This window comes from Sus scrofa, chromosome 1 (assembly GCF_000003025.6).
Source record: "Sus scrofa isolate TJ Tabasco breed Duroc chromosome 1, Sscrofa11.1, whole genome shotgun sequence".
NCBI lineage: Eukaryota > Metazoa > Chordata > Mammalia > Artiodactyla > Suidae > Sus > Sus scrofa.
Genome location: NC_010443.5, coordinates 271,231,911 through 271,258,848, shown reverse-complemented (window position 1 = coordinate 271,258,848; position 26,938 = coordinate 271,231,911). Strand labels below are relative to the sequence as shown.

Below are 26,938 nucleotides of genomic sequence, written 5' to 3'. Positions count from 1 at the left end.
AGGAGGCGGCGCCCGCCCGCCGCCGCCGCCGCCGCCGCCGCCGCCTGCGGACCTGCATCCCCGCGGGGCCGGCGAGCGGGCGGCGGTCCCTGCGTGCGCTGCGCTCCGGCCGGCGGCTGCGGGCGGACCCGGGGCCAGGCTGGTGCAGGGGCTGAGTTTCTGCAAAGTTTGACCTGGTTGCCTTTCCGATGCTGCAGCAGAGCAGGCAGCGCGGGGCGCGCCAGGCGGCTGCGGCGCGGCGGCGGGGCTGAGCGGCGACAGCATGCTCACAATGATCATAAAATAAAAGCAGGCGCGCGGGGTGGGGACGAGAGAGCCACCAGCCTCACCCCTCCGCCCCCGGCCACCCCCCAGCAGCCCGAGCTAGGAGAACGTGGGGGCCGGGGGCGCCCACGCCGGCCCCGGACCCCAGTAGAGCTAAAGGACCCTGCCCGGGGAAGGGGGTGGGGGCGCCCGGAGGACGTGCCTGCGGCGGGGTCAGGCGCGTCCGGAGGGCGGCGGCCCTGGCACGCGGAGCGGCCCGAGGGGCAGGTGAGTCGGCTGCGCTGCCCGGGTGGGGGCGTGCGCGCCAAAGTTCCCCGGCAGTGGCGAGCGCGCCGGACGCGCGGGGATCGGGGGCCGCTCGGGGCTGGCGAGGTGGGGACAGAGGCGCCGGACGCGGCGGGGCTGAGGCACTGCACTCTCCGGAGTCGGGGGACCCCGGCCCGGGAAGGGGCGTGAGCCCGATCAGACCCGCCTGCGGGGAGGCACTGCGCCCCCAGGGGCCCAGAAGGGCCCGGACGGGGAAGGGGCGGCTGCGCCGGCGGCGGGGCGGTGGGGACAGTGCCAGGACCTGAAAGTCCACAAGGCTCACTGCAGTGCCAGCCGGTCGCCCCCCGACCCCGCCTCCGGACGGAGAGGTGTCAGCGGAGATGTCACGGGCGGCGATTATTCGCTGGTGCGCGCGGTGGTGTGCCCGCCACTGACGGGGCGGGAGCGGGGGGGGGGGGGGCGCCGCCTCCGGGGAGACCGCCCAGAGCTGCGCCGTCAGCTCTGCAGCCCGCGCCCTGCGCACACGCGTCGCCGCCCCGCGGGCCCCCCGCAGCAAAGTTCGGCTCAACTTTGAGGCGGGCCTTGACGCCCTGTCCCTTCCACCTCCCACCAGGTCCTCGGCGGCCGCGGCGAACCAGGCAGCGGCCCGATCGCAGCCCCGGGTCCCCGCACGGCGGCGGGCAGCGCCAGCGCCAGCGGCGAAGGGGACGCGGTGCGTTCGCGTGGGGGGCTTCGGCCCGCGCCCGCGAGTGGGCGCCGACGGGGACCCGCGCAGCGCCGCGCTCTCCTCGGGGACGCTGCGGGCGACCGGAGCCGGGAGCTCGCCTCCTGGAAGCCCCCGAAGGCGCCCGGACCTCGGCGGATTGAACAGTATCTACCGCTCTTCCATTGATTCGGCCGGGCTGGGCGAGCGGCCGGCTGCCTGTGCCCCGAGCGCGCGTGCGGAAGGCAGAAGGGCAGGAAGTCGATCTTGTGCAGCGAGGGTGGCGGCACCGCGCAGGGGACCGCCGGAGCCTTCCTTATTTATGTGTCTGCCGGCATTTGCCTTCTTCTCCCAAGACTTCAGGGAGCGTCTCTGAGCTGCGTTCCCCACGCGTGAGGCACGGAAGGGCTGGATGTCTGAACAATATGATTATCCACTAACCTCCAAACTCTCCTTTTTTTAACCCAAAGAATATCGGTGATTTTTGTCCACTGCTAGCAGAAGAAGAGAGAACCCAAGGCCCTTGAAATGCAGCAAAATCCTTATTTATAAAAACAGGCCCTAGGTAGTGATATGCAAAGCCCCTCTGCTCAGTGAGTTTTCTATCCTATGGATATCGGCCTTGAGATTTGAGACTGGAGAGCAGTACCGTCTGCACTGGGTCCCGCAGCCTCCGTCCTTTCAATGCCCAGTTTCCTCTGGGACTGCTGGCCTTCCCTGGAGATCAGAGCGGTACTGTGTGCCATGGGCTGTATTCAGAGCATCGGGGGCAAAGCCAGAGTCTTCCGGGAAGGCATCACGGTGATTGACGTGAAGGCCTCTATCGACCCCATCCCCACCAGCATCGATGAGTCCTCCAGCGTGGTGCTCCGCTACCGGACACCCCACTTCCGTGCCTCTGCCCAGGTGGTCATGCCACCCATCCCCAAGAAGGAGACCTGGATAGTTGGCTGGATTCAGGCGTGCAGCCACATGGAGTTCTACAACCAGTATGGGGAGCAGGGCATGTGAGTACCGCTTAGGAGCAAGCTCCAGGGGCCGCTTGGGGTCGGGGAGCTGGGAGGCCGGGGTGTGGGTGGCGTTCCAGAGGGGTCTCGCCAAGGCCAGAGGGGAGCGGTAGGCAGACATGGCAGTGGCCTCTGAAGCCTCCTTGGCCAGGGGCACTAGAGGGCTTGTCTGCTGATTCACACTGGGGTCCTGGCTCTAGGACCTTCCCTTCCACTGTCCCTGGCCCCTGGGGTTCCTGCTTCCCTCCCTGCACGAGGCCCGGAAAGGAGAGGGACATGCCCGCCAGGTGCCTCTGGCAAAGCACACGGGCTGCCCTGGCTCCCTAGAGAGGCCGAGGCTTGGCCGGGCTCGGCCAGGCTCAGGCCCCCGCCCACGGGTACTCAGAGAAGGAGGGCCGGACCCCTGCAGCCTCCGGAGTCAGCGTGCAGGGCTTCGTGTTAGGCCTGAACTTGTCCCCCGGCGTTTTCAGAGGCACATGGGAACCTGGGGGAATGCTCTGAGCTGTGTTTGAGAGGATGGCTTGTTTTAGAGACCTGCTTGGCCTTGCGGTGCTGTGTTTTCTGTCTCAGAGACAGAAGGCCGCTTTCTGTAGACATCCAGTGTCTGTGCCCAGAAGGTGCCGGTGGGCCCCTAACAGCTGAGAGGAGCCCGCTGGCCTCTTCTCTCCAGCCTGGGCCCCAGAATGTCCCCAGAGCAATGTGGCTCTTGGTGTGGCACCTGGGGCCCTGGCATGGTCCCTGTTCCTAGAGATGGCCATCCCGGGTGTGGAAAGAGCAGTGGCAGACGCAGGGGGAAGTGACTTAACTTGAAGGGCCGCCCTAAGACGGGTGGTGACAATAGCTGTCTCGGAGCTCGAGGAGCTTTTTGAGAGGGCCAGGCAGGCCCAGCGGGCAGCCCCCCCACCTTGACCCCCCGAGACTGGGCCGTGGCGCGGACTCTCAGCCACGGCCTGCCCCTCGGGGGCCACCCTGTGCAGTGTCCCTTCCCGACTCTGCAGATGAGGGACCGAGGGACTTTCCCCAGGACCTAGGCCTTGTCATTGATTTAAAGACATCCCAGGCCACCCGAAATTAGAGAGGGTGGAGAGGGGTCCCACATCTTGTGGTTTCTCCTTTTAACGACTCTGAAATTACAAGGGGAACAGGAGAATCACGGAAAAACTGAAAACGAGTCGGAACCCGGCTGCCCCAGGGGTGCACAGGGGGCTGGTCCGGAGCCCGTCAGCCCCCCTCCCTCAGCCTGATGCGACATCCAAGTCTACCTCTCAGGGGGGCCGTGAAACCAGGCTGGGGGCTGGCTTTCCACTCCAAGAAGGGAAACACCATGCTTAGTTATTGGTGTGGAGCTTCCCTAAGAAGCCTTAGGCCCCCAGTCTTCTCAGGCTTTGCAAGACCAAAGGTTTCTCTAGGGCTTTTAGGCTAAGCCTGTTTTCTCCCCTCGAAAGGGTAGGGAAGCCAGAGGGTCCTTCTGAACTTGGAAAGATCCAAGGGCCAGTAGGAAGACAGTTGGGGCGCGTTCAAGGGGCTGAGTTCTCAGGAGATGGAAGCGGTGTGTGGTCGGGAAGGAACAGGCCTGGCTCGAAGCCTCAGCTTCCCCATCAGGGCAAGGGGTTTAAGAGCCTTCGAGGCCTTGTGTTCGTGTTCGGGCACTAGGGCTGGTGGCAGGCCTGGGTCAGGAGACCTGAGATGACCTTTCTGCGTCTGCGCCAGTCCTTGGTTCCTGGCGAGAGGAACCCAGGGCACACCCAGACCGCGGTCGAGCAGGCCTGGGCGCAAGTCCAGGTTCTGCCACTTTCCCAGGTGCGACCTCAGCCACTCTGGCCCTCGGTTTCCTCATCTGCAAATTGGGGCCAGTCACAGTCCCCGCACCAGGGCTGAGTGAATGACGGGAGGTGACATTGGTCAGGCAGTCGGCACGGTGCCAAGCCCAGGGTGGACACTTACTGCAAGGGACTGTCGCTGTGATCTTTGTTCTGTCAGGTGGGGAGCGGGCGATGGTATCTGTAACAAGCTGCGCATCGTGGCTGAAACAACAGAATTGGGACGGACGTAAATCACCCCTTGCATGGAATTTTCTCCCCAGCCCAGGGCTTCCTCTTTCACACCAGGCCCACTCTCTGACTTTTAAACATTGAACGAGAGTGTACAAGTCATGAATGATAGGGGTTTTCAAGTGGTTAAAAGCTGTTTTCTTGGCTCTCCGTTTTTTAAAAATCTTTTTTATCTTTTTAGGGCCACACTTGAGGCATATGGAGGTTCCCAGGCGAGGGGTCGGATCAGAGTTGTAGCTGCTGGCCTACACCCCAGCCACAGCAACGCAGGATCTGAGCCTTGTCTGTGACCTACACCACAGCTCACGGCAACGCCGGATCCTTAACCCACTGAGCGAGGCCAGGGATCGAACCCATAACCTCATGGTTCCTAGTCGGATTTGTTTCCACTGCGCCACGACGGGAACTGCTCCCGATTGGTTATTAATCAACAAAATTGTATTAAGAAACCGAATCACCAGATAGCGTGGTTCCTCGGGCCGTGGGGAGGCTCTGTAGTCCACAAAGTCCATCTAGAAAAAGCTGGACAGCTGCCCCTGCTTGCATGTCAACAGAAGCGTTTTGAGGGGCTTTAAAAGCCCCTCCCGTCCTCCCCATTCCGAGCCTCCTGTGGGGACTCGGCTTCTGCATGTTTTTAGCCCCATGATGTGTAAGAATGTGAGGGACGGTGGGCAGTGGGCCTGACCAGTGACCTCAGGCTGCCTGCAACTGTCCCCTAACTTGGCTGGGGCCGGGGCTGTCCTGTGCACTGCAGGACATGGAGCAGCGTCGCTGGTCTCCTCCTACTCAGCCCCAGAAGCCTCCCTCCCCCAGGCCTGACAACCAAAACTATCTGTAGCCATTGCCCGAGGTCCCCAGGAGGGGTGTGAAGTCACCCCTGCTTGAGACCCAAACGATTTGAACCCTTAAAATGAAACCCACACACTGGGCTTTAGTGGCCTGGGAAGGGAACGGCCAGGTGGCAAAGGTTAGGTTAGGGCTTCCGTTCTTGACTAACGGGCTTGTATTAAAAATATTAATTCCAGATACTTAACCCAAACCCATAATACCCCGGAACGTTATCCCGGCTTGAAATTAATCTCTAATCCAGGAGGAGAACTCTTCTGAATGACATTCTGGGTTTGAATGATCTGAAGTGGAACAATGCCACACGCCACCTCAGTCATGCCCCAACTTAGACGAGAGCTAGAAAATGGTGAGTTTCTTGTGCCAGCTTGAGAGGGTTCTATATGGCTTGGGGGCCAACCCACATCGCTGTAAAAGGCACCCCCCCAAAACTGTTGGAGATGCCTGCCCCCACACCCCCATCCTCCGCAATCCTCAGCCGCCACCTGTCAGCTGGCACAGTCTTCCAAGTGACAAGTCACAATTTCTCGCCTGTGTGGGAGACGCTTCACCTTATCCCCGGTTTGCCCTTCCCTGGAGCCCCCAGGGAATCTGGCCCATGGCCAAGGCCAAGGCCAAGGCCAGCTTCTGGCTCAGGGTTCTGCCAAAGGGCAGGCGCAGGGTGAGGGAAGGAGAGCAGCTCAAACGACGGGGTCTCTCTGAGTTGACGGGGCGGCCTCCCTGTGCCCTCATCCAGCGGGGCATGGAGCCCAGCTCCATCATATGCTGGTGTGGTGAGCTTGTGCCGGGCTCTCAACTCTTCTGAGCCTCACTGTTCCCATCTGTGAAATGGGGCAGAACAGTGCCTTCTCCCGGGGTTGTTGGGAGGATTAAATGAGATATTCCATGGCGGGAACTCAGCACAGAGCCTGATGCGCAAGAAACCTTGGGTGTGTGGTCACTGTCCATGTCATAACTTGAAATAATCCATCACGAATTGCCCAGCACCCGGCCGAGCGGGCATGAGATGGCTGTGTTGGAATAGCTGCTGTTCTTTCTTCTCCCGGGTTGGGTTTCATGTTCCCGTCCACAGCATGAGACCTCCGGGGGTCTTTCCAGCCAGAACTTGCGGTGACATCTGCCGTCACAGGACTAGGAGGCTGGGGAGAGGGGGCCAGGCAGGGGTGGAGGGGCTGAGGCCTCTGGCCCAGGGATGCTGGAGCTGGGGTGATGGGCACAGCTGCGTGGCTGCCCCGGCTCCCGTCCACGCTCTCGCCTCCCAAGGACCCATGAGGTCCTCATTTTATGATGAAGCCACGGCCACTGAGACCAGAGGCCGCTTTGCCCCGCTTGCTCTGCTCCAGCGGATCTGGGGCCGGGCCAGGAGGAATGGCCCTGGTGACCACGTGGCCTCTTCCTGCACCTGGGCCTGAGGCGGGCTGAGCAGAACAATTGAGGATGGCGCTTCCTCTCTGTGCCCGGAAGGCGGCCTCCCCCACCCGCGGGGCCCTGGAGGAGGCAGGAGAGGGAAGTCCTCGCTTCCAGGCTTTGGGGTGGGAGGAAGTACGGGGTGGGGGTGGGGGAGAGGGGTAGCCCAGTCCCCAAAGAACTCCCCCTGGGCCGCCCCGGCCAAGCCATCCCGCCTGCCCTCACCTTCCGAGGGACGGAAAACAGAAGCTGGCGGCCCCCCGAGATGTTGAGGGAAGCACAGACAGCTGCAGTGACCGGGGAAACGGCAAATTAAATACGGACAGGCGGCGGCTGCTGCTTTTTTTTTTTCTGATCAGATCAGGATAAACATGAAAAAGACCAATAATGCCCGGCGTTGGGTGGAGGCGGTAGGACAGCCTCCCACACTGTTTGGGGGTGGGGGTACAATCTGGGCAGCTTCTGGAAGGTGAGCGTGGCTGCATCCACTGCAACTTCAAGTCCAGACACCTTCCAAGGCTACCATTCTGCTTCTAGAGTCTGTCTTGCAGCAAGGGAGCCCCTGGCCCGGTGCCTGGCTTATAGTAGGCACACAAAAAATAACTGACGGAACGAATGAATTGACGGATCCATGAATGGGAGAAGCAGAAGGATGGATGGCAGCGTGGGGACAGAAGCCAGTGCTGTTCACCGTCGCAAAGAGCCGTGAACAACCCAAGCGCCCATCATAGGGGGTGAAACTCCCGTCTGTGTTTAGGGCCGTGTGTGACGTGGCTGCTCCACACGAGGAGGAGGACCTAGAGATTCTAGATCATTTTCTCATCGCTGCATTAAACAAAGGGGTAAAACAGGTGGCGGGGGGACGCATTTTCGGTGAAGAGAAAACGCTAAAACCGGAACAGACACTGAGTGTTTGTGCAGGGAGAAAGCTCTAGAAGGATGTTTACCAGAGTGAGTAACGTCGGCAAGGGAGGGGGAGGCAGGAAGACAGGACTTTCGTTTCTCACTTTATGTACTTCTCTATGGCTTGCCTTTTTTTCTTTTTTAAACAAAAACACAGCTTTTATGACTCAAAGCTGAAACAGGCGCTATTGGTTCTTCCCCCCCTGGGGTGTCAGGCCCCAGGGCTGTGGCCTGGGTGAGGGTGGATGAGGTGGGAGGAAAAAGAGGTGTATGTTGTTTGGGGGGCACCCCAGGAGCAGACACGGAGGGGACACCTCCAGCCTCTCCCTGGGGGAATGGGTGCCCAGTGACCTGTCCGGTGGGATTGGGCCAAGCCCCGGGGGCGGCCGTCTGGGGCGGGAGTCAGGACACGAGGGGCCCAGTCGGGTTTGGAAGGGGGCTCTTGGGTTCATTTCCTGCAGAACTGCACAATTTTACCGAATTTGAACTTTTTGCAGGTGGTAAAAGAACAGTAAACTCTGTAAAATTGGGGACCAGGTAAGATAACCCCTAAGTGCCATCTGGCCGATGCAAGGACACTGAAACCTGCTCCGGGCAGAAGAGTTTTGTGCCCCGGGCAGCCCTCGAGCCCCAAGTCGCCATCTGTAAACATGTTTCTCAGAGTGCCCGAGGGGGCCACGTGTGGGACATGAACTAATATTTAGGTGACCTTGTTTCAGCTTAAGTGGAATTGCAATTTAAAGCAACATTTATTCTAATGTATATTAGAAACATATATGCGCTATATACATATATATGAGCATGTCCAACTCATTATTTCAAAGGTGTTTCTTAGGAAACACTTAGTTGAGTTGTTTTTTTTTTTTTTAAAGTGGTTAATTTTAAGGAATAGCAGTAAGTGGATAATAACCACAGGAGATACGTAGACCAGAACCAAAATGAGGAAAGTCGTGTGAGGTTTGGGAGCTCTGTTCTGGGACCGGGCGGGCTGGCATGGCCCAGCGCTGTTGTCCAGAACTCAAAATGCAGTCAGAGGGCCTGGGAGAGGCACGAGGGCCCCTCCATGCCCAGGAGAGCCCAGGCCCAGGCTTGCCACCTGGCCTGGCACAAGGCCGCCGGGAACGGTGCGTTCCTGAAGGTCCAAGGTCACGAAGAGGGCAAGCCCCCTGCCTCCCCCCCAGACACACCTCTGGCCAGTGGGCTTCCCTGGTTTCCTCCCCCTCCGCTGGGAGGCCTGTGAGTGGGGCCATTTCTGGCTGGTGGCTGGGCCTGGAGCCCCAGGGTGACCCTCCCCAGCCCTGTGGATGCCCTCAGCATAGCCTCTGTCCCCCTCTGGCCTCTGCATGCACACGCAGGGCCCTTGGCTTCATCTGCAGCCACCTTTCAGGGTGATGGGGAGCCACGGAAGGCTTAACGGGTTGGAGGGAGGAACAGCGCCATCAGATTTGGGGAAAGATAACTCAGGCTTTAGGGAGAAGCTTGCAGGCGGCTGAGAGACCTGGGAGGGGTGAGGGGGTGGTCTCGAGGCGAGAGGGAGAGTCAGGGCTGGTGTTGGGTGCCCTGAGAGTGCTGCCCACCCACCCCCACTCCCAGCATCCCTGACAACCAGGTCAGCAGCTCTGACAATCCCTTCCACGGTGCCATGGCCAGTGTCAATGGCAGGTCCCCGCAGCCGTCTGCTGAGGCTGCAGAAGGACGGGCCTTGAGGGACGTGGAGGAGTCTGTTTCAGACATGCTGTGGGGGCCCAGCAAGCTTTCTGAGGTCCAGCTTCAAGCCTGGCCTTGCCTGCTGTCTTATGGGTTTCTATACCTCTGGGACAAGGGCGGCAGTGTCCAGGGCACACGGAAGAGGCCAGTGGTGGTCCCACTGGGTCCTGTGGTCAGAGGGGCCCCTTGCGTGGTTCCATGCTCTTTGTTCCATGGTCTTTTTAGGGCCACACCCGCCACACATGGAGGTTCCCAGGCTAGGGGTCTAATTGGAACTATAGCTTCAGCCTACACCACAGCCACAGCAACGTGAGATCCAAGCCACGTCTGCAACCTACACCACAGCCCATGGCGATGCCAGATCCTTAACCCACTGAGCAAGGCCAGGGATCGAACCCACAACCTCATGGTTCCTCGTTGCAATCGTTTCCACTGCGCCATGATGGGAACTCCTAAAGTTCTTAATTTTTGAACAAGGTGCCTCACGTTTTCACTTTGCATTTTGGCCACAATTTCTGTAGCCAGTGCTGCCCCGAAGCCCAGCGCAAGCCAGCGAGCAAAGGGGGAGACCAGTGCCTCTTGCTCGCCTGTGGGGGGGCCTGACACGACCACGCCTGAGGTCTGGAGAGAAGATGCTGGAGCAGGAACGGGCATTTGCCGGAGTTCCCGTTGTGGTGCAGTGGTTAACAAATCTGACTAGGAACCATGAGGTTGCGGGTTCGATCCCTGGTCTTGCTCAGTGGGTTAAGGATCTGGTGTTGCTGTGGCTCTGGTGCAGGCTGGCGGCTACAGCTCCGATTAGACCCCTAGCCCGGGAACCTCCATATGCTGAGGGAGCGGCCCTAAAAAAGGCAAAAATACAAAAAAAAAAAAAAAAAAAAAAGGGACGGGCATTTGCGTATGTTCGCAAAGCCCCCCTCCTGCACCCCGATCTGGTGTGTGAGCACCGTGTCCCGGGCACGGAGCTGGGAGCCTCGCCGACACCCTTTGGTGGGATCTGCCCATCAGAGCCTGTACTGTCCCCACTGTGCAAACAAGGAGGCTCAGGGTGTGCGGGGCGGGGGTCCGAGCTCGCCCCTCCACCCTGGGAGCTGAAAACTGAGGGTCTGCCTTGACGTCAGCCCAAGGTCATTCCAGAACAAACAGGAAGTCTTAGAGGCAGGAACTGTATGGAATCCTGAAAACGTAAATGAGGTCAGAAAGGCGTCAGGTCACATCAGGGCTGGCAAATCCATTTGTGTTAGAGGCACACCTGCCTCTGATGGTCTCTGGAAGTTTCCACATAATTGCTTTTTGCTGCGTACCAGGTGGTGTGTATCGACGCATTTAATCATCACAAAACCTTGCAAGGTGGCTGTGATGACCATGGTGAGCTGATGAGAGAGTGGGGCTCAGATTCCTGACTTGCTCAGAGCTAGTAGCCGGGTGCTGCGCCCCATCCCTCAGAAGCTGCGCCCTTAAGGGCGCTCCCTCCCATCGCCTCGACCCAGAGACCGGACCGGGGACCAGAGCCAGTCCAGCTGGCCTGTGATGATTTGAAAACAGACGCCCTGGGCCCTGGTTCTGAGTAATACCCCACATGAGACACGGCTGTCTGCCAGCTCATGGGGACTGTCATCCGTCTGTGACAGAGCCAGGGCTGGGGCATTTGGGGGCTGGGAGGGGAGAAAGGAAACCCGAAGCTGGTGGTCAGAGGCTGGGGGGGGCATTCTTGTGCCAAGACCCACTCCCCCAAACAAACCAGCTCTTAGGGGGGAAGCGGCTAAAGCCAAGTCCTTTGGCAAGATGGCTTTCCGCCTTAAAAAGCCCTTGTACAAGCGAGTGTAACCACCGAGAGAGAGCAGAGCGGGCACCTTCCATGGCAAGACGCTGGGCACGGGTGGGGCCCAGGCTTCTGAGAAATTCAGGACAGGGACCCTGACCCCATTCTCTGGTCCAGGGCGCCTGCCCCGCCCCCAGGGGGAGCCGGGTCCGCAAGCTCACAGCTGTTCGCTCCTTCCTTGGAGTCTGATGAGCGCAAGGCCCCAGGGCAGGAGATGGCCTGCGCGGCAGGGGTTACCCTAATTTGTGACCTTTTTAAGGAGATAAACAGAAAAATGTGCAAAATCACATTCCTAATCATTCTTCCTGTAGGGGCCCCAAATTTGCTAACTGCTCTCATTAAACACTGCATTTCAGCAGGGGGATGCATTTTTAAACTGTGATAAGATACACATCAAATTCACCATTTTTAACATTTTTAACTCAGTGGCCCCGAGTACCTCCATGTTGTTGTGCATCCAGCTCCAGAACTTCTGCACCTTCTCCAGCTGATGCTCTGCACCCACTCCACACAGACCCCCCATTCCCCGCTCCCAGCCCCTGGCACCCACCATTCTACTTCCTGTCCCTATGAATGGGACGGCTCTCAGGTCTTCATTGGCCTGGAATCATACAGCTTTTGTCCGTTTGGGTCTGACTTATTTCACCTTGCATCATGTTTTCGGGTTCATTTATGTTGTGGTATTATAGAATTTCCTTTTTCAAGGCTGAATACTATTCCATTGTATGGAGAGACCACATTATCCATCATCTGTTGATGGCCAGTTGGGTTGCTTCTACTTTTTGGCTGTTGTGAATAACGCTGCTATGAACAGGACCATGTTTTGTAAAGCACTATGTGCTGGCACGCACTGCCAGTGCACGCAGGTGTGCAGAATTCTGGGGGCAAGTCGTCCTGAGCTTCAGTACACCAGGTACCCAGGCCTCACTGCTTAGCTGACTCACTTTGGGAAAAAAAGACCCCCACCTGCAGCTTCCCTTATCTGTCTAGTGGGGTGGATGTGATTGCTGACGACTCTCTAAGGGGTGGGCTCCCCAGATGCTGCTGTGCCCCCAGCCACTTGTGTCCTCAGAGCAACCTGGGACAGGCCAGCATCCTCCTCTGTCTGAGAGTTGCTATTATAGCAACAGTGGTGATGACAATGGCGCTAACAGCCAGCAGGCACTGGCATTTGCCTCGTGCCCTGCCCTAGGCTGGCATGCTCCTGTCCCAGTCCTTTTGCGACCTTGGGTGGGATGTGTGCGGTAAGTCTGGGGTCTCAAGAGGGTTGGGATTTTGCCCAGAGTCTCACCAGTGAGGGGTGGCTGAGATTTGTAGCAAGGACAGTAGGTTTCCGAGTCCAAGCTCTGGACAGCCCAGATGCTGCTTCTACCCCAGGAAGGCTGAGCCTCTGAAAGCAAGTCAGGCTGACCAAGCGCTGCTGGTACTCAGACCAGCCCAAAGTTGCAAGGGTAGGTTCCCTGGCAGCTGCATCAAGGCCAGGAGGCATTAGTTACAAAGCTGGTCCCAAGGCTGGGACGGAGTAGAGTGTATTGAGACAGGGGCTGGTTAGGTTTTACTAGCTCTATTGCTCCAAAAACAGGGCGAACCAGGCAGGAGCAATTCTGGCTGCACTGTGCCTCCTCTTCTAGGTGGGCGTGAGCAGAAAGCAGGGGAAGAGTGGGTGGTAGGGAGAAGGGGCACCACCCATGGTGTTGGCTGTGGCTGGATGGAGGGCCAGGGAGTCCGGACCCGTGCGTGGTGGAGGAGAGGTGGAGGGAGGGGCCCGAGTCTGAGGGGGGACTCTGGGCATTGGTTCCTGTGCCTCCAGTGCTGGGGGTGGGGTGGGGGTGTGGAGGGAGCAGGTGGCAGCGCCCATCACAGGTGAGGACAGACGCGGAAGCTCCAAGAGGGCGGGCCTTTGCCTTGACCCAGGGCACATGCTGATCAATGGCGGGGCCTGAATCATTCCCACATATGCCGCCCCCACTGGCCACTGGGCTCTGAAGCCCCCTGTAGGCCCCTCACCCAAGAGGAGGAGACTCACTGCCCCTCGCATCCCATCCAGGCCCCCTGGACGCATGTGTGACCAGGAGAGTCCCCCCATCCCAGCCTCTTGGAGCCACTGGCCTCCACCCTGACCAAGGTCACCTGGCTGCAGGTGTATGTGGCCAGGCCATCAGCTGCTGGGACACGGGGTGGGGGCACTATGCATGCCAGGGCTCCCCATTTCTGTGCACCACCATGAGGCCCCTCCCAGCGCCCCCCCCAGGGCAGGGCCTCTGGGACTGCCTGAAGCCCACCTGGAGTCCAGTCCCGTGGACAGTGGTTTTGGGGGGAGACCCGTTTGAGCTGATGCAGAGAGCGGGACCGTGTCTAGGGGAGCCCCATTCCCCCACATGCCGCTGGACCCCAGGGACAAAGGGACGCAGAGGAGCCTGTGGGGGGCTGGCTGAGTAAAACTGGCCTTCCCATCTCCAGGTCCAGCTGGGAGCTCCCGGACCTCCAGGAAGGCAAGATCGAGGCCATCAGCGACTCGGACGGGGTGAACTACCCCTGGTACGGCAACACCACGGAGACCTGCACCATTGTGGGCCCCACCAAGAGAGACTCCAAGTTCATCATCAGCATGAACGACAACTTCTACCCCAGCGTCACGTGGGCCGTGCCCGTCAGCGAGAGCAACGTGGCCAAACTGACCAACATCTACCGGGACCAGAGCTTCACCACGTGGCTGGTGGCCACCAACACCTCCACCAATGACATGATTGTCCTGCAGACGCTGCACTGGCGCATGCAGCTCAGCATCGAGGTGAACCCCACCCGGCCCCTGGGCCAGCGCGCCCGGCTGCGGGAGCCCATCGCCCAGGACCAGCCCAAAATCCTGAGCAAGAACGAGCCCATCCCGCCCAGCGCCCTGGTCAAGCCCAACGCCAACGACGCTCAGGTCCTCATGTGGCGGCCCAAGTATGGGCAGCCGCTGGTGGTGATCCCGCCCAAGCACCGGTAACAGCCGGGGCGCCCTCGAGGTTCCGTCCAAGCCAGAGCACTGCTCAGACCACCCACACGGACTCTGCGGTCATCCAGCAAAATACAACCTTTCTACCTTCTCCAGCGGGCGGATCTCACTGTGCGAACGCCCCGCCCCCCCAGGACCTGCTTCCCGGGGGAGGGGGAGACCCAGGCGGACCCACCACCCCGCGTGCGCCCTCGGTGTCACCCTGGGTCGCCTTCCCTCTCCTTTTCTCATCATTTCAGTCATTCACGTGCAACAGACTCCCTGAAACAACTGCTTTTTCTCTTCTTTTTTCTTTTTCTTTTTTTTTTTTAAACCGCCTTTTTATGAGGTTCAGGGGTGGGACGAGCAGGAGCTGGTGATGAGCCTGGTTGGCACGGGGGCTGATCCGCAGGCGCGGCAGCCCCTGCCGTGGCAGCTCCCCTCGTCCTCCGTCACGCGGCCTTACGTAGACTTGCTTTGCCAAACTTTTGCCTTAAGCTGAATTTAAAGGAAAAACAAAAACAAAAAACCCGAAACAAAGAAAGCAGGATCTCTTTTCTACTGGACTTTTCATCTTCTGCCAGAGGTGCGGGGGGAGGGGGCCGGGTCAGGGACGAGAGGAAGATGCTTCTGCCCCTGCCCCCCACCTGCATGTTGCCGAGGGGGCCCGGGTACCAATTGCGATCGAAAACCAGCTGCTCCTTCTTTCCTTAGCAGAGAGCTGGCACCACAGACAGACGGCGCGTAAAAGGCCCCTTCTCTCCACCCCGGGTGGAAGCCCTGCCCTACCCTTGCCTGTGTGAGCGCGGGTCCGGGCAGGTCTGCCAGGGGCTTCTGTTGTCTCTTCTCTGCAGCTGGAACTAGCCTCGGGTGGGTCTAGGAGGAGAGAGGGAAGGTCCTGAGTTCGAGCTCGAGCCCTGGGAGTATCCACCGCCTCCGTCCTCGGGGGGTCTACTGGCACGTCGAAGTGTGCAGCTTCTCTGTCTCCCCCGCACCGGTCCCAGACACCCCGAGGGCCAGCTGCTTTACCAGCCATAGTTCCCTCCCTCCATGCACCTTCTCAGGGGACACAGACAGGCTTTGAGTGCCAGGCACCGGAGGCGAGGACACCCAGAGCAGGCACTTCTGGGTCTGGGAAGGCAGGGGAGGTGGGAGGCAGACCCCCACCCACCCCACCCGGCTGCCTGCCCTCAAGGAAGTGAGCCAGGGCCCAGGGCTGGTCTGAGACAGTGACCGGTGGGCCAGTCCTTGCGGACACCCTCCTTCAGGGCCTGGGCCCCCCGGAGCCTGGAGCTTTTTGTGTCTGTCTTGAGGGCTGCCTGCAGGTGCAGAGGTGACACCCCACAGAAGCCCCTCCCTCCAGCCTTGCCAAACCCACAGCCACATCACCTGGGCCCCCCATTCGAACTAAGAATAATCAAGCACAGAAAACTGTCCGATACGAAACAAACTCCATTTCTGCTGCAGATGAGCCACGTGTAGGAGTCCCAGTGACAGCGTGGGCAGGTGTGGGTCACTAAATCCTTGCTCTGCTCCTTGACCCATGAGACACTGTATTTATTCAAGGGGTGCTACCGTGCCGCCGTCTCCTGAGCCCCTCCTGATGGGAGGCGTGCAGCCATCCTGAACAACTGGACAGGAGAGGGCTTGGTGTGGCCGGCGGCTGGCCTGGTGCTGGGGGAACCCCTGTCAGGCCCAGAATCTTCCCCCTGGGAAGTGCCAGGCCCCCTGGGTGTGTTTGGAGGCCCACCCCACAGAGAGGCTGTAGCCTCAAGTGAGGGGGCTGAGGGGTCCCGGCACCTCCTCTGGGGACAGGCTGGGGAGGGGCTGGGTGGCAGCGGCTGCCCTGGTGGGACCTGGCCTCTTGATGGCAAGGCCCTTCTCTGAACTCAGGTCTTTTCTTGCACTAAAAAGGAGAAAGGGCCCTGAGCGAGGGGTCAGGATCCGGACTTGGGGTTCCGGGCTGGGTCACAGCTAAGGAGTTCTCACTGGGGTCGGGGTGGGAGCGGGAAGGAACAGCGGGGGGTGGCCTGGAGCTGTCAGGGGGCCCTGTCTCCTGCGTGTGAGCTGGTCCCCTCGGCAGGGGCCCAGTGCTGTGCCCACTTGGAGGGGCAACGCTGCTCTGGATGCCTCCCCCCCCCACCTGCCGCAGGCCTGGGCCCCCAGCTCACCTTGCTCTCTGGCTCATCCCTCCCCCCCGAACCCCTGGCCCTTTCTTTCTGCCCCTCCCGGCCTTTCTGAAGTCAGGCCTGGGAAGACCCTGGGGAGGCTGCAGGTCTGGCTAAGGATGCTCGGCTTAGCTTGGGTCTGGTCCCCCGGCCTCTCCCTCATGTCAGGAGCACAGACCCCAGGCCTCGCCTGGGGCCCCGAGCCCTCTGGTGTCCTGCTGTGCAGCATGGACACCCTCCTCCAGCAATAAGGACCGTCCGTGGTCGTGGAGAGTACTGTGAAAACAAACCAATGCACTTACCAGGAGGCGCGAGACTCTTGAAGAAAAATGTAAAATGAACCTTTTTAAATAAAACCACAAGGAATATTCACAAAGAGAAATAAAGTGTAATTTTAAAGTAGGCCTGGCTAGGATTTGGATGTTTCTGGAGTGGCGGTTCTTGGGGGGGGTGGATGAAGGCTCTAAGGATGCATGTGTTTGGGGGGCGGGGTGGGCGTGTGGTGGGAGCTGGGGGTGGGGATCCTGTGCTGAGGGCCTGGGAAGGCGAAGGCGGGCCCCTTCAAGGATGCCTCCTCTGCGGTCCCCGCCCTGGGACCTCAGTCCCACCCACAGTGCCCCCTGGCTGGGGCCCTGCGGGGAGGAGGGGCGGGGGACCAGGACAGCTTGGCTTTGTGGCAAACAGCAGAAAGGGGTGTGGCAAGGAGGGTTGGTGTGTAGACTGAGTCTTTCCCCAGAGACTTGCAAACCTGTCTTCACAGGGAGACATGGATGTGGATGCTAGGACCGCGTCAGCCTAGAGCCTGGCCCTGCCCTCGCCTGCGGCTGCTGGAAGGGGTTGTGTGGGGTCAGAGCGCTGAGAGTAAGCATCCTCCTTGGATCAGAACTTCCTTATGGAAGGATGGGAGGTCGGGCAGCCAGAGGTCTTGGAGTGGGTGTGGGCCTCTGAAGGTGGACCACGGATCCAAGGCCGCTTTTGTGAGTCTGGGCAAGACACCGAGCCACTTACCTTGTATGGAAGATGGGGTTTCTCCGAGCAGCCGCCTCCTGGCTGATGCAGCGACAACACGGCTATTCTACTCTTCTGGGTGTTAACTTGCTGAATCCTGAGGTTTAGGGGTTTTCCTCATCCCCGCTTCACAGAGGGGAGAAGCCGCCCAAAGCCATGCGTCTGGGGAGAGGCAGAGACAGGATCGGAACTGCCGCCCCGGGACCCAAACCTTCCCTCCACGTGCTCTCAGTCGCAAGGTCACACATTCAGTGCAGTAGTGTTTTTGCATTGTTTTTGTCTTTTTAGCTCCGCACTCATGTGTGGAAGTTCCCAGGCTAGGGGTCGAATCAGAGCTGTAGCTGCCAGCCTCCGCCTCCGCCACCACCATGCAAGATCGGAGCCACATCTGAGACCTACGCCACAGCTCATGGCAGTGCTGGATCCTTAACCCACTGAGCAAGGCCAGGGGTCTCATGAATGCTAGTCGGACTCATTTCCACTGAGCCATGATGGGAACTCCCGGCGCAGTAATTAATGGTGCCTAATGATGAGGCGGCCCCCTGCCTGTGGCTCACTCTATCCTGGGTTCCCCCCACAGGAAACGCCTTCCTCTGCCTACAGGAAGGTTTTTGTGCTCTCAGCTCTCTGTGGCCCATGGGGGGCCTGCTCATTCCTTTCAAGGGCTGTCCAGGCAGCTGCAGGTCGTAGGCTCATCTGCTGGGCAGGCGGTGGCCTTATCCACTCTGGGCATGGGAGGTTTGGTCTCTTCTCTGGGCTTCCCACATTGCAGCAACCCAACGGCATTCTGCATCCTGTCTCCTGGGGCTGCGACACCAAAGCAGGAAATTGTGTAATGGGCTCGGCTGGCCGCCCTCCACCCAGATGGCTTATGGGTGGTGCAGCTCTGTCGTGGTTTGGCTTTCAATTGTGGAGTCAGCTCCTGGGCTCTGCCCCTGGGACCATGGTGGGTGTGTGTCTGTGTGTGTGCGTCTGCGTGTGAACAGAGAACAGGGTGCAACCCTGGCCAATGGCAGGAAGAAAGTGAGCTGGATCTGATCAGGATCCAGGGCGGCTCGGGTCTTCAATCTTTACCCTGGAGACATGCAAGGATGCGAGGACGGCTGCCTGCATTTGGGGGTAGTGCTTGGAGGGGAATGTGTGCAGAGGGCAGGGGGTCATGAGTAAAGTGGATTCCGAGTGGCATCTGATCACCCTGTGGAAGCCCTCCAGCCCCTCTAGCTGACGGCAGGTTAAATTTAGAAGCCCCAGACTGGGACGAGACACAGAGCCCAGGCTCTAGCAGCTGCTGCAGGGTCCTCCCCAGGAGCCCAGGCCTGGGGAGCCGGCTGTCCGGGCTGGGCCAAGCCCACCTGCCCCAAGATGTCTTGGAGAAGCAGGTGCCCTGGGCCCACCCCCGCCCCCAGCCTGCCTTCTACCTCTTAAGCCACTTGTGGGTGTAGCCCAACCTCTGCGCTGGACAAACCCTGAGGCCTAGAGAAAACCCACTTGGGTCCAAGAGGGAGGCAGCCTACGGGCAACTGCAGAAAGGCGAGGGCTCTCAGGCCGCTGGCCACTTCCCACGGCCCAGGTGCCCTCTCTCACCTCCGGCTTGAGAGTTGCCTCTTGGTCCTCATCCATCCGGCCTGAGCGGCCCCATGGAAACTGTTTCCCACCTGGCTGGGGGCCAGGCCCTCAATTAGGGCGAATGTTGTAGGCAGCCGCAGGCCACTGCGCACACACCGTCCCCTAGCGACCTGTCAGCTCATCAGCGCCGCGAAATCCTCTGATGACACGCATCCGAACAGGGAGCGTTTTGGTGCTGCCATGGCCCTTGCCTCTCCCTATACATCAGCCGGCTCCCCCTTTTCACAGATGAGGAAACTGACCCTCGGAAAGAGCCAGGGCCTTGCTGAAGGTCGCTTGGCAGGGAAGCTGCAGACCTGGGCTGGTTCCGAATAGCTGCCCTTTGACCCGGCTCTGTCACTGCCTTTTTGGCTACCTCGTCCCTGGCTTTCCCACATCCCACTTCTACCACACCGTCCGTAACCGTTCCTTCGTTAACGGGCACAGAAGGCCCCGAGCATGAGGCTTGACACGAGTCGTCAGTGGTCCCGCTGGCCCTAGAAGACGGAAATCATTAAATGCAAAACAACACATCTGATGACCAGCTCGGGCTCTGCGCCTGTGTCCAGAGAGGCCCACCCGCACAGCTGACATCGGTCCTGGCAGGAGCCAGCCCGGCCCGACCCAGCGGGCCCTCCCGACTTGTCTCTGCAAACGGGAATGCAGAGACGGGGCTGGTTCCTCCCTCGGCTTGGCCCCAACACAGGTCTCAGTGTTACTGCCCGGGGGTCGTGCTTGATGGTCCCTTTAAAAATCCTGTGTGTGGGGTCCGTCCATGGTCTCAGATGGGGGTGGGGGTTGGGGCGAGGCTGGCTGTTTACGGCAAAGGAGGCGCAGTCAGGAGCCCTGCGCTATTCTTGGCTGCCACTTGTCTTGCTGAGCGAGGGTGGCGGTCGCCTGACCTCGCGCCTGCCTGCGTTTCCTAGTCTGCAAGCAGGGACACACACCCGAGCGAGCGAGTCCTCTCCTGCGCGGACCCAGCCAAGGGGGAGGGGCTGGGCTCAGTGTTAAACGTGCATGGGGGGCTGCCTGAGGCCGACCCCTCTGGGTTGGGTTTATGCTAGAGACCAGAGACTTCTCTTTCCATGCGGCTAAAAGTCGCTGCAACACCCAGACCACGGGTCTTGTTATGCAGGGTTCTGCGTATCCTCGGCAAACACACATCGCGTTTCGGCCCGTCAGCCAGACAAGCCTGTTAGACATTTTTTTCACAGCTTTATTGAGACGTGCTTAACAGACCGCCGTCCACCCGTTTAGTGTGCAGTTCCCTGGTTTTGGTGTGGCGACGGACTGCGCTGCCATCGCCAGTCGTTTCAGGGATCGTCTCATCTCAAAAAGAAACCCTCCACCTGTTAGCTGTCACCCCCACCCAACACCCCAGCCCTCAGCAGCCATGAAGCTAATTTCTGTCTCTACAGCTGTCCCTGCTCTGGTCCTTTGGTGCGAATGGATGCAGGGGTCACGGGGCCTGGTGGGTCTGGGTCCTCAGGGAGCGCGTCTCTGGACGCGCCAGCCTTCCTTCCGCACAGACCTACCCTGCCTACCTGCCGTGTCCCGGCCACCAGGTGCCTCAGAGGCAGCAGCAGGGGCACAGAGCCCTGAGGAGAAGACGTGGGGTGGAACCTGGGCGACGGTGACGGTCCGCGGGGCTGGGGTGGGGGTGGGAGGGCTTCCCGGAGGAGGAGGCCTTTTCCTGGAGATGAGACCAGGGAGTCTGAGCCAGTGAGGGAGGGGGTCTGGGGCGGATCCGAGCGGCTGGAGGAGCTGAGGGTCTTTGAGGAGAAGGATGGAGGGGGTGTGGGGGCCGCGCGGTGGCGGGCAGCGGATCTCTGGAAGGTGCCCGTTACAGGTGAATGACTGAGGGACGATTCCGGGAAGGCCGCGCACAGGGGCCCCTGCCTGGCAGTAGGAGCTCTCGGGCCTCCGAGACGGCAGTGCCCGTTACTTCTGACACAATTGGCCGCAGAGGCAGGAGAGAGTCGGGGTGAGCTCACCCGGGGCTGCAGGCCCGCGCCCCCCCACCCCTGCTGGCTGTGCCACCTTGCGTTGCGCAGGGTGTGGGGACACGGGTCTGGAGAATGGGGCTAGGAACGGTTGCTTACCGAGATTCTGGTCCAGGGTGGTGATGATGGACAGCTCTGAGCTCACCTCCTCCCACGGGCACCCCAAAGTTCCAACTAGTAGCAGATCAACCATGGATGAGAAAGACTGGAATCCAGCAGAGGAGGTTGGCACTAAAGATAAGAGGGACTCTGAGAAGGAGAGGCAGAGCCACGGAACAGGCAAGACCCATCCCCAGCCCGGAGGGGGCGACTCACAAATGGGAGAATGATTGCAATTGCAGAGGTTCCCCCCAAGGAGCAAGGTGTCTGGGCCCCACACCAGGCTCTGCAGCCCGGGGTCCCGCAACGGGAAGATGAGCCCCCAGCAGATCGATCTCTGAAGGCCAGAGGTGCTTATGTTCGGGGGACCCAGAGGGCTGTGGGAAATAGGAGCGCCGCCCTTAAAAGGTGCACACACTCTGAGACCCAGGGTAGAAGCCACAGTTTGAAAGGAGCCCGGGTCAGATCCACCTGCTAATCCTGGAGAGTCTCCCGGGGAGGCAGGAGGCAACTGGAGCTCACCCTGGGGACACACACAACGGCAGCAGCTGTTTTGGCCGCTCCTTCTACCACGTGGACCCTGGTGCTGGCGAGCGCCATTTAGGAATCCTCCCTTGCGCTCATGAGGCCAGGACCTGCCCCCACCCGCCAGCCTGCCGGCGCCAGTCCTGGGACACCTCAGGCCAAGCAACTAGCTGGGCGGGGACGCGGCTCCACCCATCAGTGGACAGGCTGCCTTAAGGCCCCCTGAGCCTACAGCTATCCCTGGACATGGCCCTCTCCATCAGAAGGCCCAGGACTTGGCCCCACACACCAGTGGACAGGCACTAGACTTAGGACTTCTAGGGCCCTGCAGCCAGAGATTCCTGGGACCCAGGTCCACCCACCAGAATCCCTTGGGCCCTGGGCCTTCCCATAAGTGTGTCGGATCTAGTCTCGGGACCAGCTTCATAGATAAGTGGGCAAGCACTAGCTCAGGAAACCCTGAGTCCTGGTGTGCCTACCGGGAGGAGGACCCCAGCCTGAAGACAAACAACCCACAACCTGCCATAGAAGGATGCAGCCTACCTACTGGCAGGCCAGCACCCCCACCAGCAGGTCAATACCAGCTCTGAGACACCTTGGCCGCTCAGCCAGCTGCCCTGGGATTCAGACCCACTCAGCAGTAGACTGATACAAGCTCTGGGACCCCTGGGTCCTGCAGCCAGAGATCCCGGGACCTGGCTTTGCCTACCAGGAGCTTGGCACTATCCCTTGGATCTCCTGGACACCAAACCTACCTGCTAACAGGTGGTCACCAGCTCCGGGACCACTGCAGCCCTGAAGCCTGCCTTGTCAGGACCCAGTCAACACACCAGCAGCCTTGGACCCTCCAGGCCTGGGCCCCACCCACCTGCATGCCAACACCACTTCTGAGACACCAAGGACTCCTCAGCAAGCCACCCTGGAAACCAGCCCCACTCACCAGTGGGCCTGTACCAGCTTTGAGACTCCCCAGAACTTGCAGCCAGTCATGTCTGGAACTGGCCCTACCCATCAGGAGAGTGACAAGAGATCCAGGAACCCTGGCCCTACAACTACCCACCTCAGAACCTGGCTCTGCCCACCAGTGAGCAGCACTAGCTCCAGGAGCCCTAGGGTTCTGCAGCCAGCTGCTTTGTGACCTAGACACCAACCAGTGGCTGGCAGCCTCCACACAAGGCAGAGGTTGGATACCAACTGGATCTGGGGCCAGCCAGACCTACAAGACCACTCCAAGTAGTCAGCCCACCATAACAGAAGAACCCATGCAGCCCACGTAGGGGACATCCCTGGAACATGCAGCCCTGGTGACCAGAGGGGAATGCAGTGCTGGGACGTCATAGGACATTTTCTGCAAAAGGCTATTTCTCCAAGGTTGGGACATGTAACCAAGCTATCAGATATACAGAAATAGGAGTTCCTGTCGTGGCGCAGTGGTTAACGAATCCGACTAGGAACGATGAGATTGCCGGTTGGATCCCCGGCCTCGCTCAGTGGGTTAAGGATCCGGCATTGCTGTGGCTGTGGTGTAGGCCGGTGGCTACAGCTCCAATTGGACCCCTAGCCTGGGAACCTCCATATGCCGTGGGTGCAGCCCTAGAAAAGGAAACAAAGAAAGAAAGAAAATTAGGAAAAATTAGGCAATAGAGGAACATGTTCCAAACAAACAAGATAAAACCCCAGAAGAAAAACTAAGTGAAGGGGAGACAGGCAAAACCGACCCTACGGAGAGCTGAAGGTGATGCCAGTGAAGATGATCAAAGAACTCGGGAAAAGAACATCCGCATTGCAGGGGTCCCAGAAAGAGGAGAGAGAAAGGGCAGAGAATATTTGAAGACCTGACAGCTGAAAACTTACCTAACCCTAGGAAAGGAAACAGACCTCTAGGTCCAAGAGCCAGAGAGAATCCCAAAAAGGATCAGTCCAAAGAGGACTACGCCAAGACACTGCAGTTAAAATGGCAAAAAATAAAGAGAGACTACTAAAAGCAGCAGGGGAAAAGCTTCCAGTCACGTACCAAAGAACTCCCATAAGGCCAACAGCTAACTTTTCAGCTGAAAATCTGCAGGCCAGAATGGAGTGGCATGCTATATTTAAAGTGATGAAAGTGATGAAAAGCTAAAACCTAAAACCCCAAAATACTCTATATAGCAAGCTTTTCATTCAGGTATCTTAGAGAAACCAAAAGCTTTACAGACAAAGCAAAAGCTAAAAGAGTTTAGCATCACCAAACCAGCTTTACAAGAAATGTTGAAGGGACTTTTCTAAGCAAAAAAGAAAAGGCCACAACTAGAAATATGAACATTATGAAATGGAAAAGCTCACTGGTAAAGGCAAGTAAACAGTAAAGGTAGTAAACCAGCCAGGTACAAAACTAGTAGGAAGGTTAAAAGTCAAGAAAAGCGATAAAGTCATCTATGGCTTCAATAAGTAGTAAAAGGATACACACAAAACATTTGTAAAATAGGCTGCCAAAATTAGTGATCATGGGGAGAGGACTGCAAACGCAAGGTTGTTAAGAGACATCTGTAATTACGAGAGCAGCAACTTGGAGTTCCCGTTGTGGCGCAGTGGTTAATGAATCCGACTAGGAACCATGAGGTTGCGGGTTCGATCCCTGGCCTTGCTCAGTGGGTTAACGATCCGGCGTTGCTGTGGCTGTGGTGTAGGCTGGCGGCTACAGCTCTGATTAGACCCCTAGCCTGGGAACCTCCACATGCCACTGGAGCAGCCCTAGAAAAGGCAAAAAGACAAAAAAAAAAAAAAAAAAAAAGAGAGAGAGAGAGAGAGAGATCAGCAACTTAAGGTAATCATATTATATATTATTAAGAAAAATAAATCACATACACACACACACACACACACACACACACACACACGTCCCGGTAACCACAAAGCAAAAACCTAAAATAGGTACACACACAACAAGAGAAGGAATAAAAACATAACACTAAAGATAGTCATCAAATCACAAGGGAAGAAAACAAAAGAAGAAGAAAGGAATTAAAAAGAAGTGTGAAAATAACCCCCAAACAATGAACAAAACAGCAATAAGTACATACCTATCAATAATTACTTTAAATGCAGATGGACTAAATGTTCCAATCAGAAGACAGAGTGGCTGAATGGATACAAAAACAACACACACACATATATATGTATATATATATATGCTGCCTACAGAGACTTACTTCAGATCTAAAGACACATACAGACTGAAAGTGAAGGGATAGAAAAAAGTATTCCATGCAAATGGGAATCAAAAGAAAGTTGGGGGTTAGCAATACTTATATCAGACAAAATAGACTTTAAAACAAAGATTGTAACAAGAGACACGGACATTGCATAATGACCAAGGGATCAACCCAAGAAGAAATAACAATGATAAACACATGTGCCCCCAACAAAGGAGCACCTAAAGACAAAGCAAATATTTACAGACATAAAGGGAGAAACCGATGGTAACACACTAGCCGTAGGGAACCTTAACTCCCCACTTACACACCAACGGACAGGTCATTCAGACAGAAAATCAATAAGGAAACACTGGCCTTAAACGACACGTTAGCTCAGATGGACTTAATAGATACATGTATATAGAACATTCCATCCCAAAGCAGCAGAATACACCTTCTTTTCAAGTGCATGTGAAATATTTTCCAGGATAGGTCACGTGCTGGGCCACAAAACAAGAAGAAATTCCACAAATTTAAGAAGACTGAAATCCTACCAAACATCTTTTCTGACCACAACACTCTGAGACTATAATCACTATAAGAAAAAAAAAAACAAACTGCAAAAAACACAAACATGTGGAGGTTAAACAATATGCTACTGAACAACCAATGGATTACTGAAGAAGTCGAAGAAGAAATAAAAAAGATACCTGGAGGCAAATGAAAATGAAAACACAGTGATCCAAAATCTGTGGGAGGAGTTCCCGTCGTGGCTCAGTGGAAACGAATCTGACCAGGAACCATGAGGTTGCGGGTTCAATCCCTGGCCTTGCTCAGTGGGTTAAGGATCTGGTGTTGCCGTGAGCTGTGGTGTAGGTCGCAGAGGCAGCTTGAATCTGGCATTGCTGTCGCTGTGGTGCAGGCCAGCTGCTGTAGCTCTGATTTGACCCCTAGCCTGGGAACTTCCATATGCCACAGGAGTAGCCTAAAAAGAAAAAAAAAAAAAAAAAAAAAAACCAAAATCTATAGGACATGGCAAAAGCAATTTTACAAGGGAAGTTTATTGCAATAAAGGCCTACCTCAGGAAACAAGAAAAATCTCAAATAAATCTAACTTTAACCTAACCTGAAAGAACTAGGAATAAAAGGAGCAAAGAAAACCCAGGGTTATTAGAGGGAATGATAGTATAAGATCAGAGCAGAAATAAATGAAATACCCTTGCTGTACAGTGGGAAAAAAATTAATTAGTATTAAAAAATTTATTAATAAAAAAAAGTTCCTTGCAAAAAAAAAAAATTCAAAGGATATAGACGAAAGTATGATTCGATGAAACCAGTAACTGTTTCATCTTTCAAACACAATTTGATGCATGGATAACTACCATTACTTGCAAATAAAATATGTAGGAATTTTTTATTTTATTTTATTTATTTATTTATTTATTTTTGTCTTTTTGCCATTTCTAGGGCCGCTCCCGAGGCATATGGAGGTTCCCAGGCTAGGGGTCAAATCAGAGCTGTAGCTGCCAGCCTATGCCAGAGCCATAGCAACGCGGGATCTGAGCCGTGTCTGCAACCTACACCACAGCTCACAGCAACACCAGACCCATAACCCACTAAGCAAGGGCAGGGATCGAACCCACCGCCTCATGGTTCCTAGTTGGATTCGTTAACCACTGTGCCACGACGGGAACTCCGGAATTTTTTTTTTTTTTTAAAAAGAAGCTATTAATATGTTGTAAGTTTAGGAGTGGCAGAGTGTGATTTATATTTCTTTTTTAATTTTTTTTTTTTTTTGTCTTTTTGCTATTTCTTTGGGCCTCTCCTGTGGCATATGGAGGTTCCCAAGCTAGGGGTCGAATCGGAGCTGTAGCCACCGGCCTACGCCAGAGCCACAGCAACGTGGGATCCGAACTGCATCTGCAACCTACACCACAGCTCACGGCAACGCCAGATCGTTAACCCACTGAGCAAGGGCAGGGACCGAACCTGCAACCTCATGGTTCCTAGTCGGATTCGTTAACCACTGCGCCACGACGGGAACTCCTCTTTTTTAATTTTTTTAATGAATTTTTTTCCATTATAGCTGGTTTACAGTGTCCTGCCAAATTTCTACTGTACAGTAAAATGACCCAGTCAGAATTTTTAATTAGGCTTTGAAGTTCTTCAAATCACAGAATGTTTTCTCATAGTTGGTGATTATATTATCATACGTCCTGTTGTGGCAATTTGAAAATACCTGGTTTTAAAATAAACAGTGGGTAACATAACACCATTAAAAAAATTATGGTATTTAAATAACGTTTTGAAAAAGGCCACATGTAATTCAAGTTTGGTGTCCATATTTTATACTTTGTAGGATTTTCATACTACGCAAAAATAAATTTAATGTATTCTTAAAAA

At 56.9% G+C, this 26,938-nt stretch overlaps 1 protein-coding gene and 1 long non-coding RNA gene across 3 annotated transcripts; one reads left to right on the top strand and one right to left on the bottom strand.

Annotated features, from left to right (window-relative positions):
• On the top strand, positions 1,010 to 16,537 carry FAM78A (family with sequence similarity 78 member A). The gene is made up of 2 exons (XM_013993942.2): positions 1,010 to 2,241; positions 13,438 to 16,537. Exons 1-2 carry the CDS (start codon positions 1,919 to 1,921, stop codon positions 13,964 to 13,966), a joined length of 852 nt encoding a protein of 283 aa, XP_013849396.1. The 5' UTR covers positions 1,010 to 1,918; the 3' UTR covers positions 13,967 to 16,537.
• On the bottom strand, positions 14,274 to 24,132 carry LOC110256424. 2 transcript variants are annotated; one of them, XR_002337903.1, is made up of 3 exons: positions 20,838 to 24,132; positions 17,131 to 20,428; positions 14,274 to 14,830 (listed from the first exon to the last, which is right to left on the bottom strand). It is a non-coding gene; the product is annotated as an uncharacterized LOC110256424 (long non-coding RNA). The 2 variants fall into 2 exon arrangements; XR_002337906.1 differs by having other exon boundaries at positions 17,131 to 19,232; positions 20,838 to 23,975.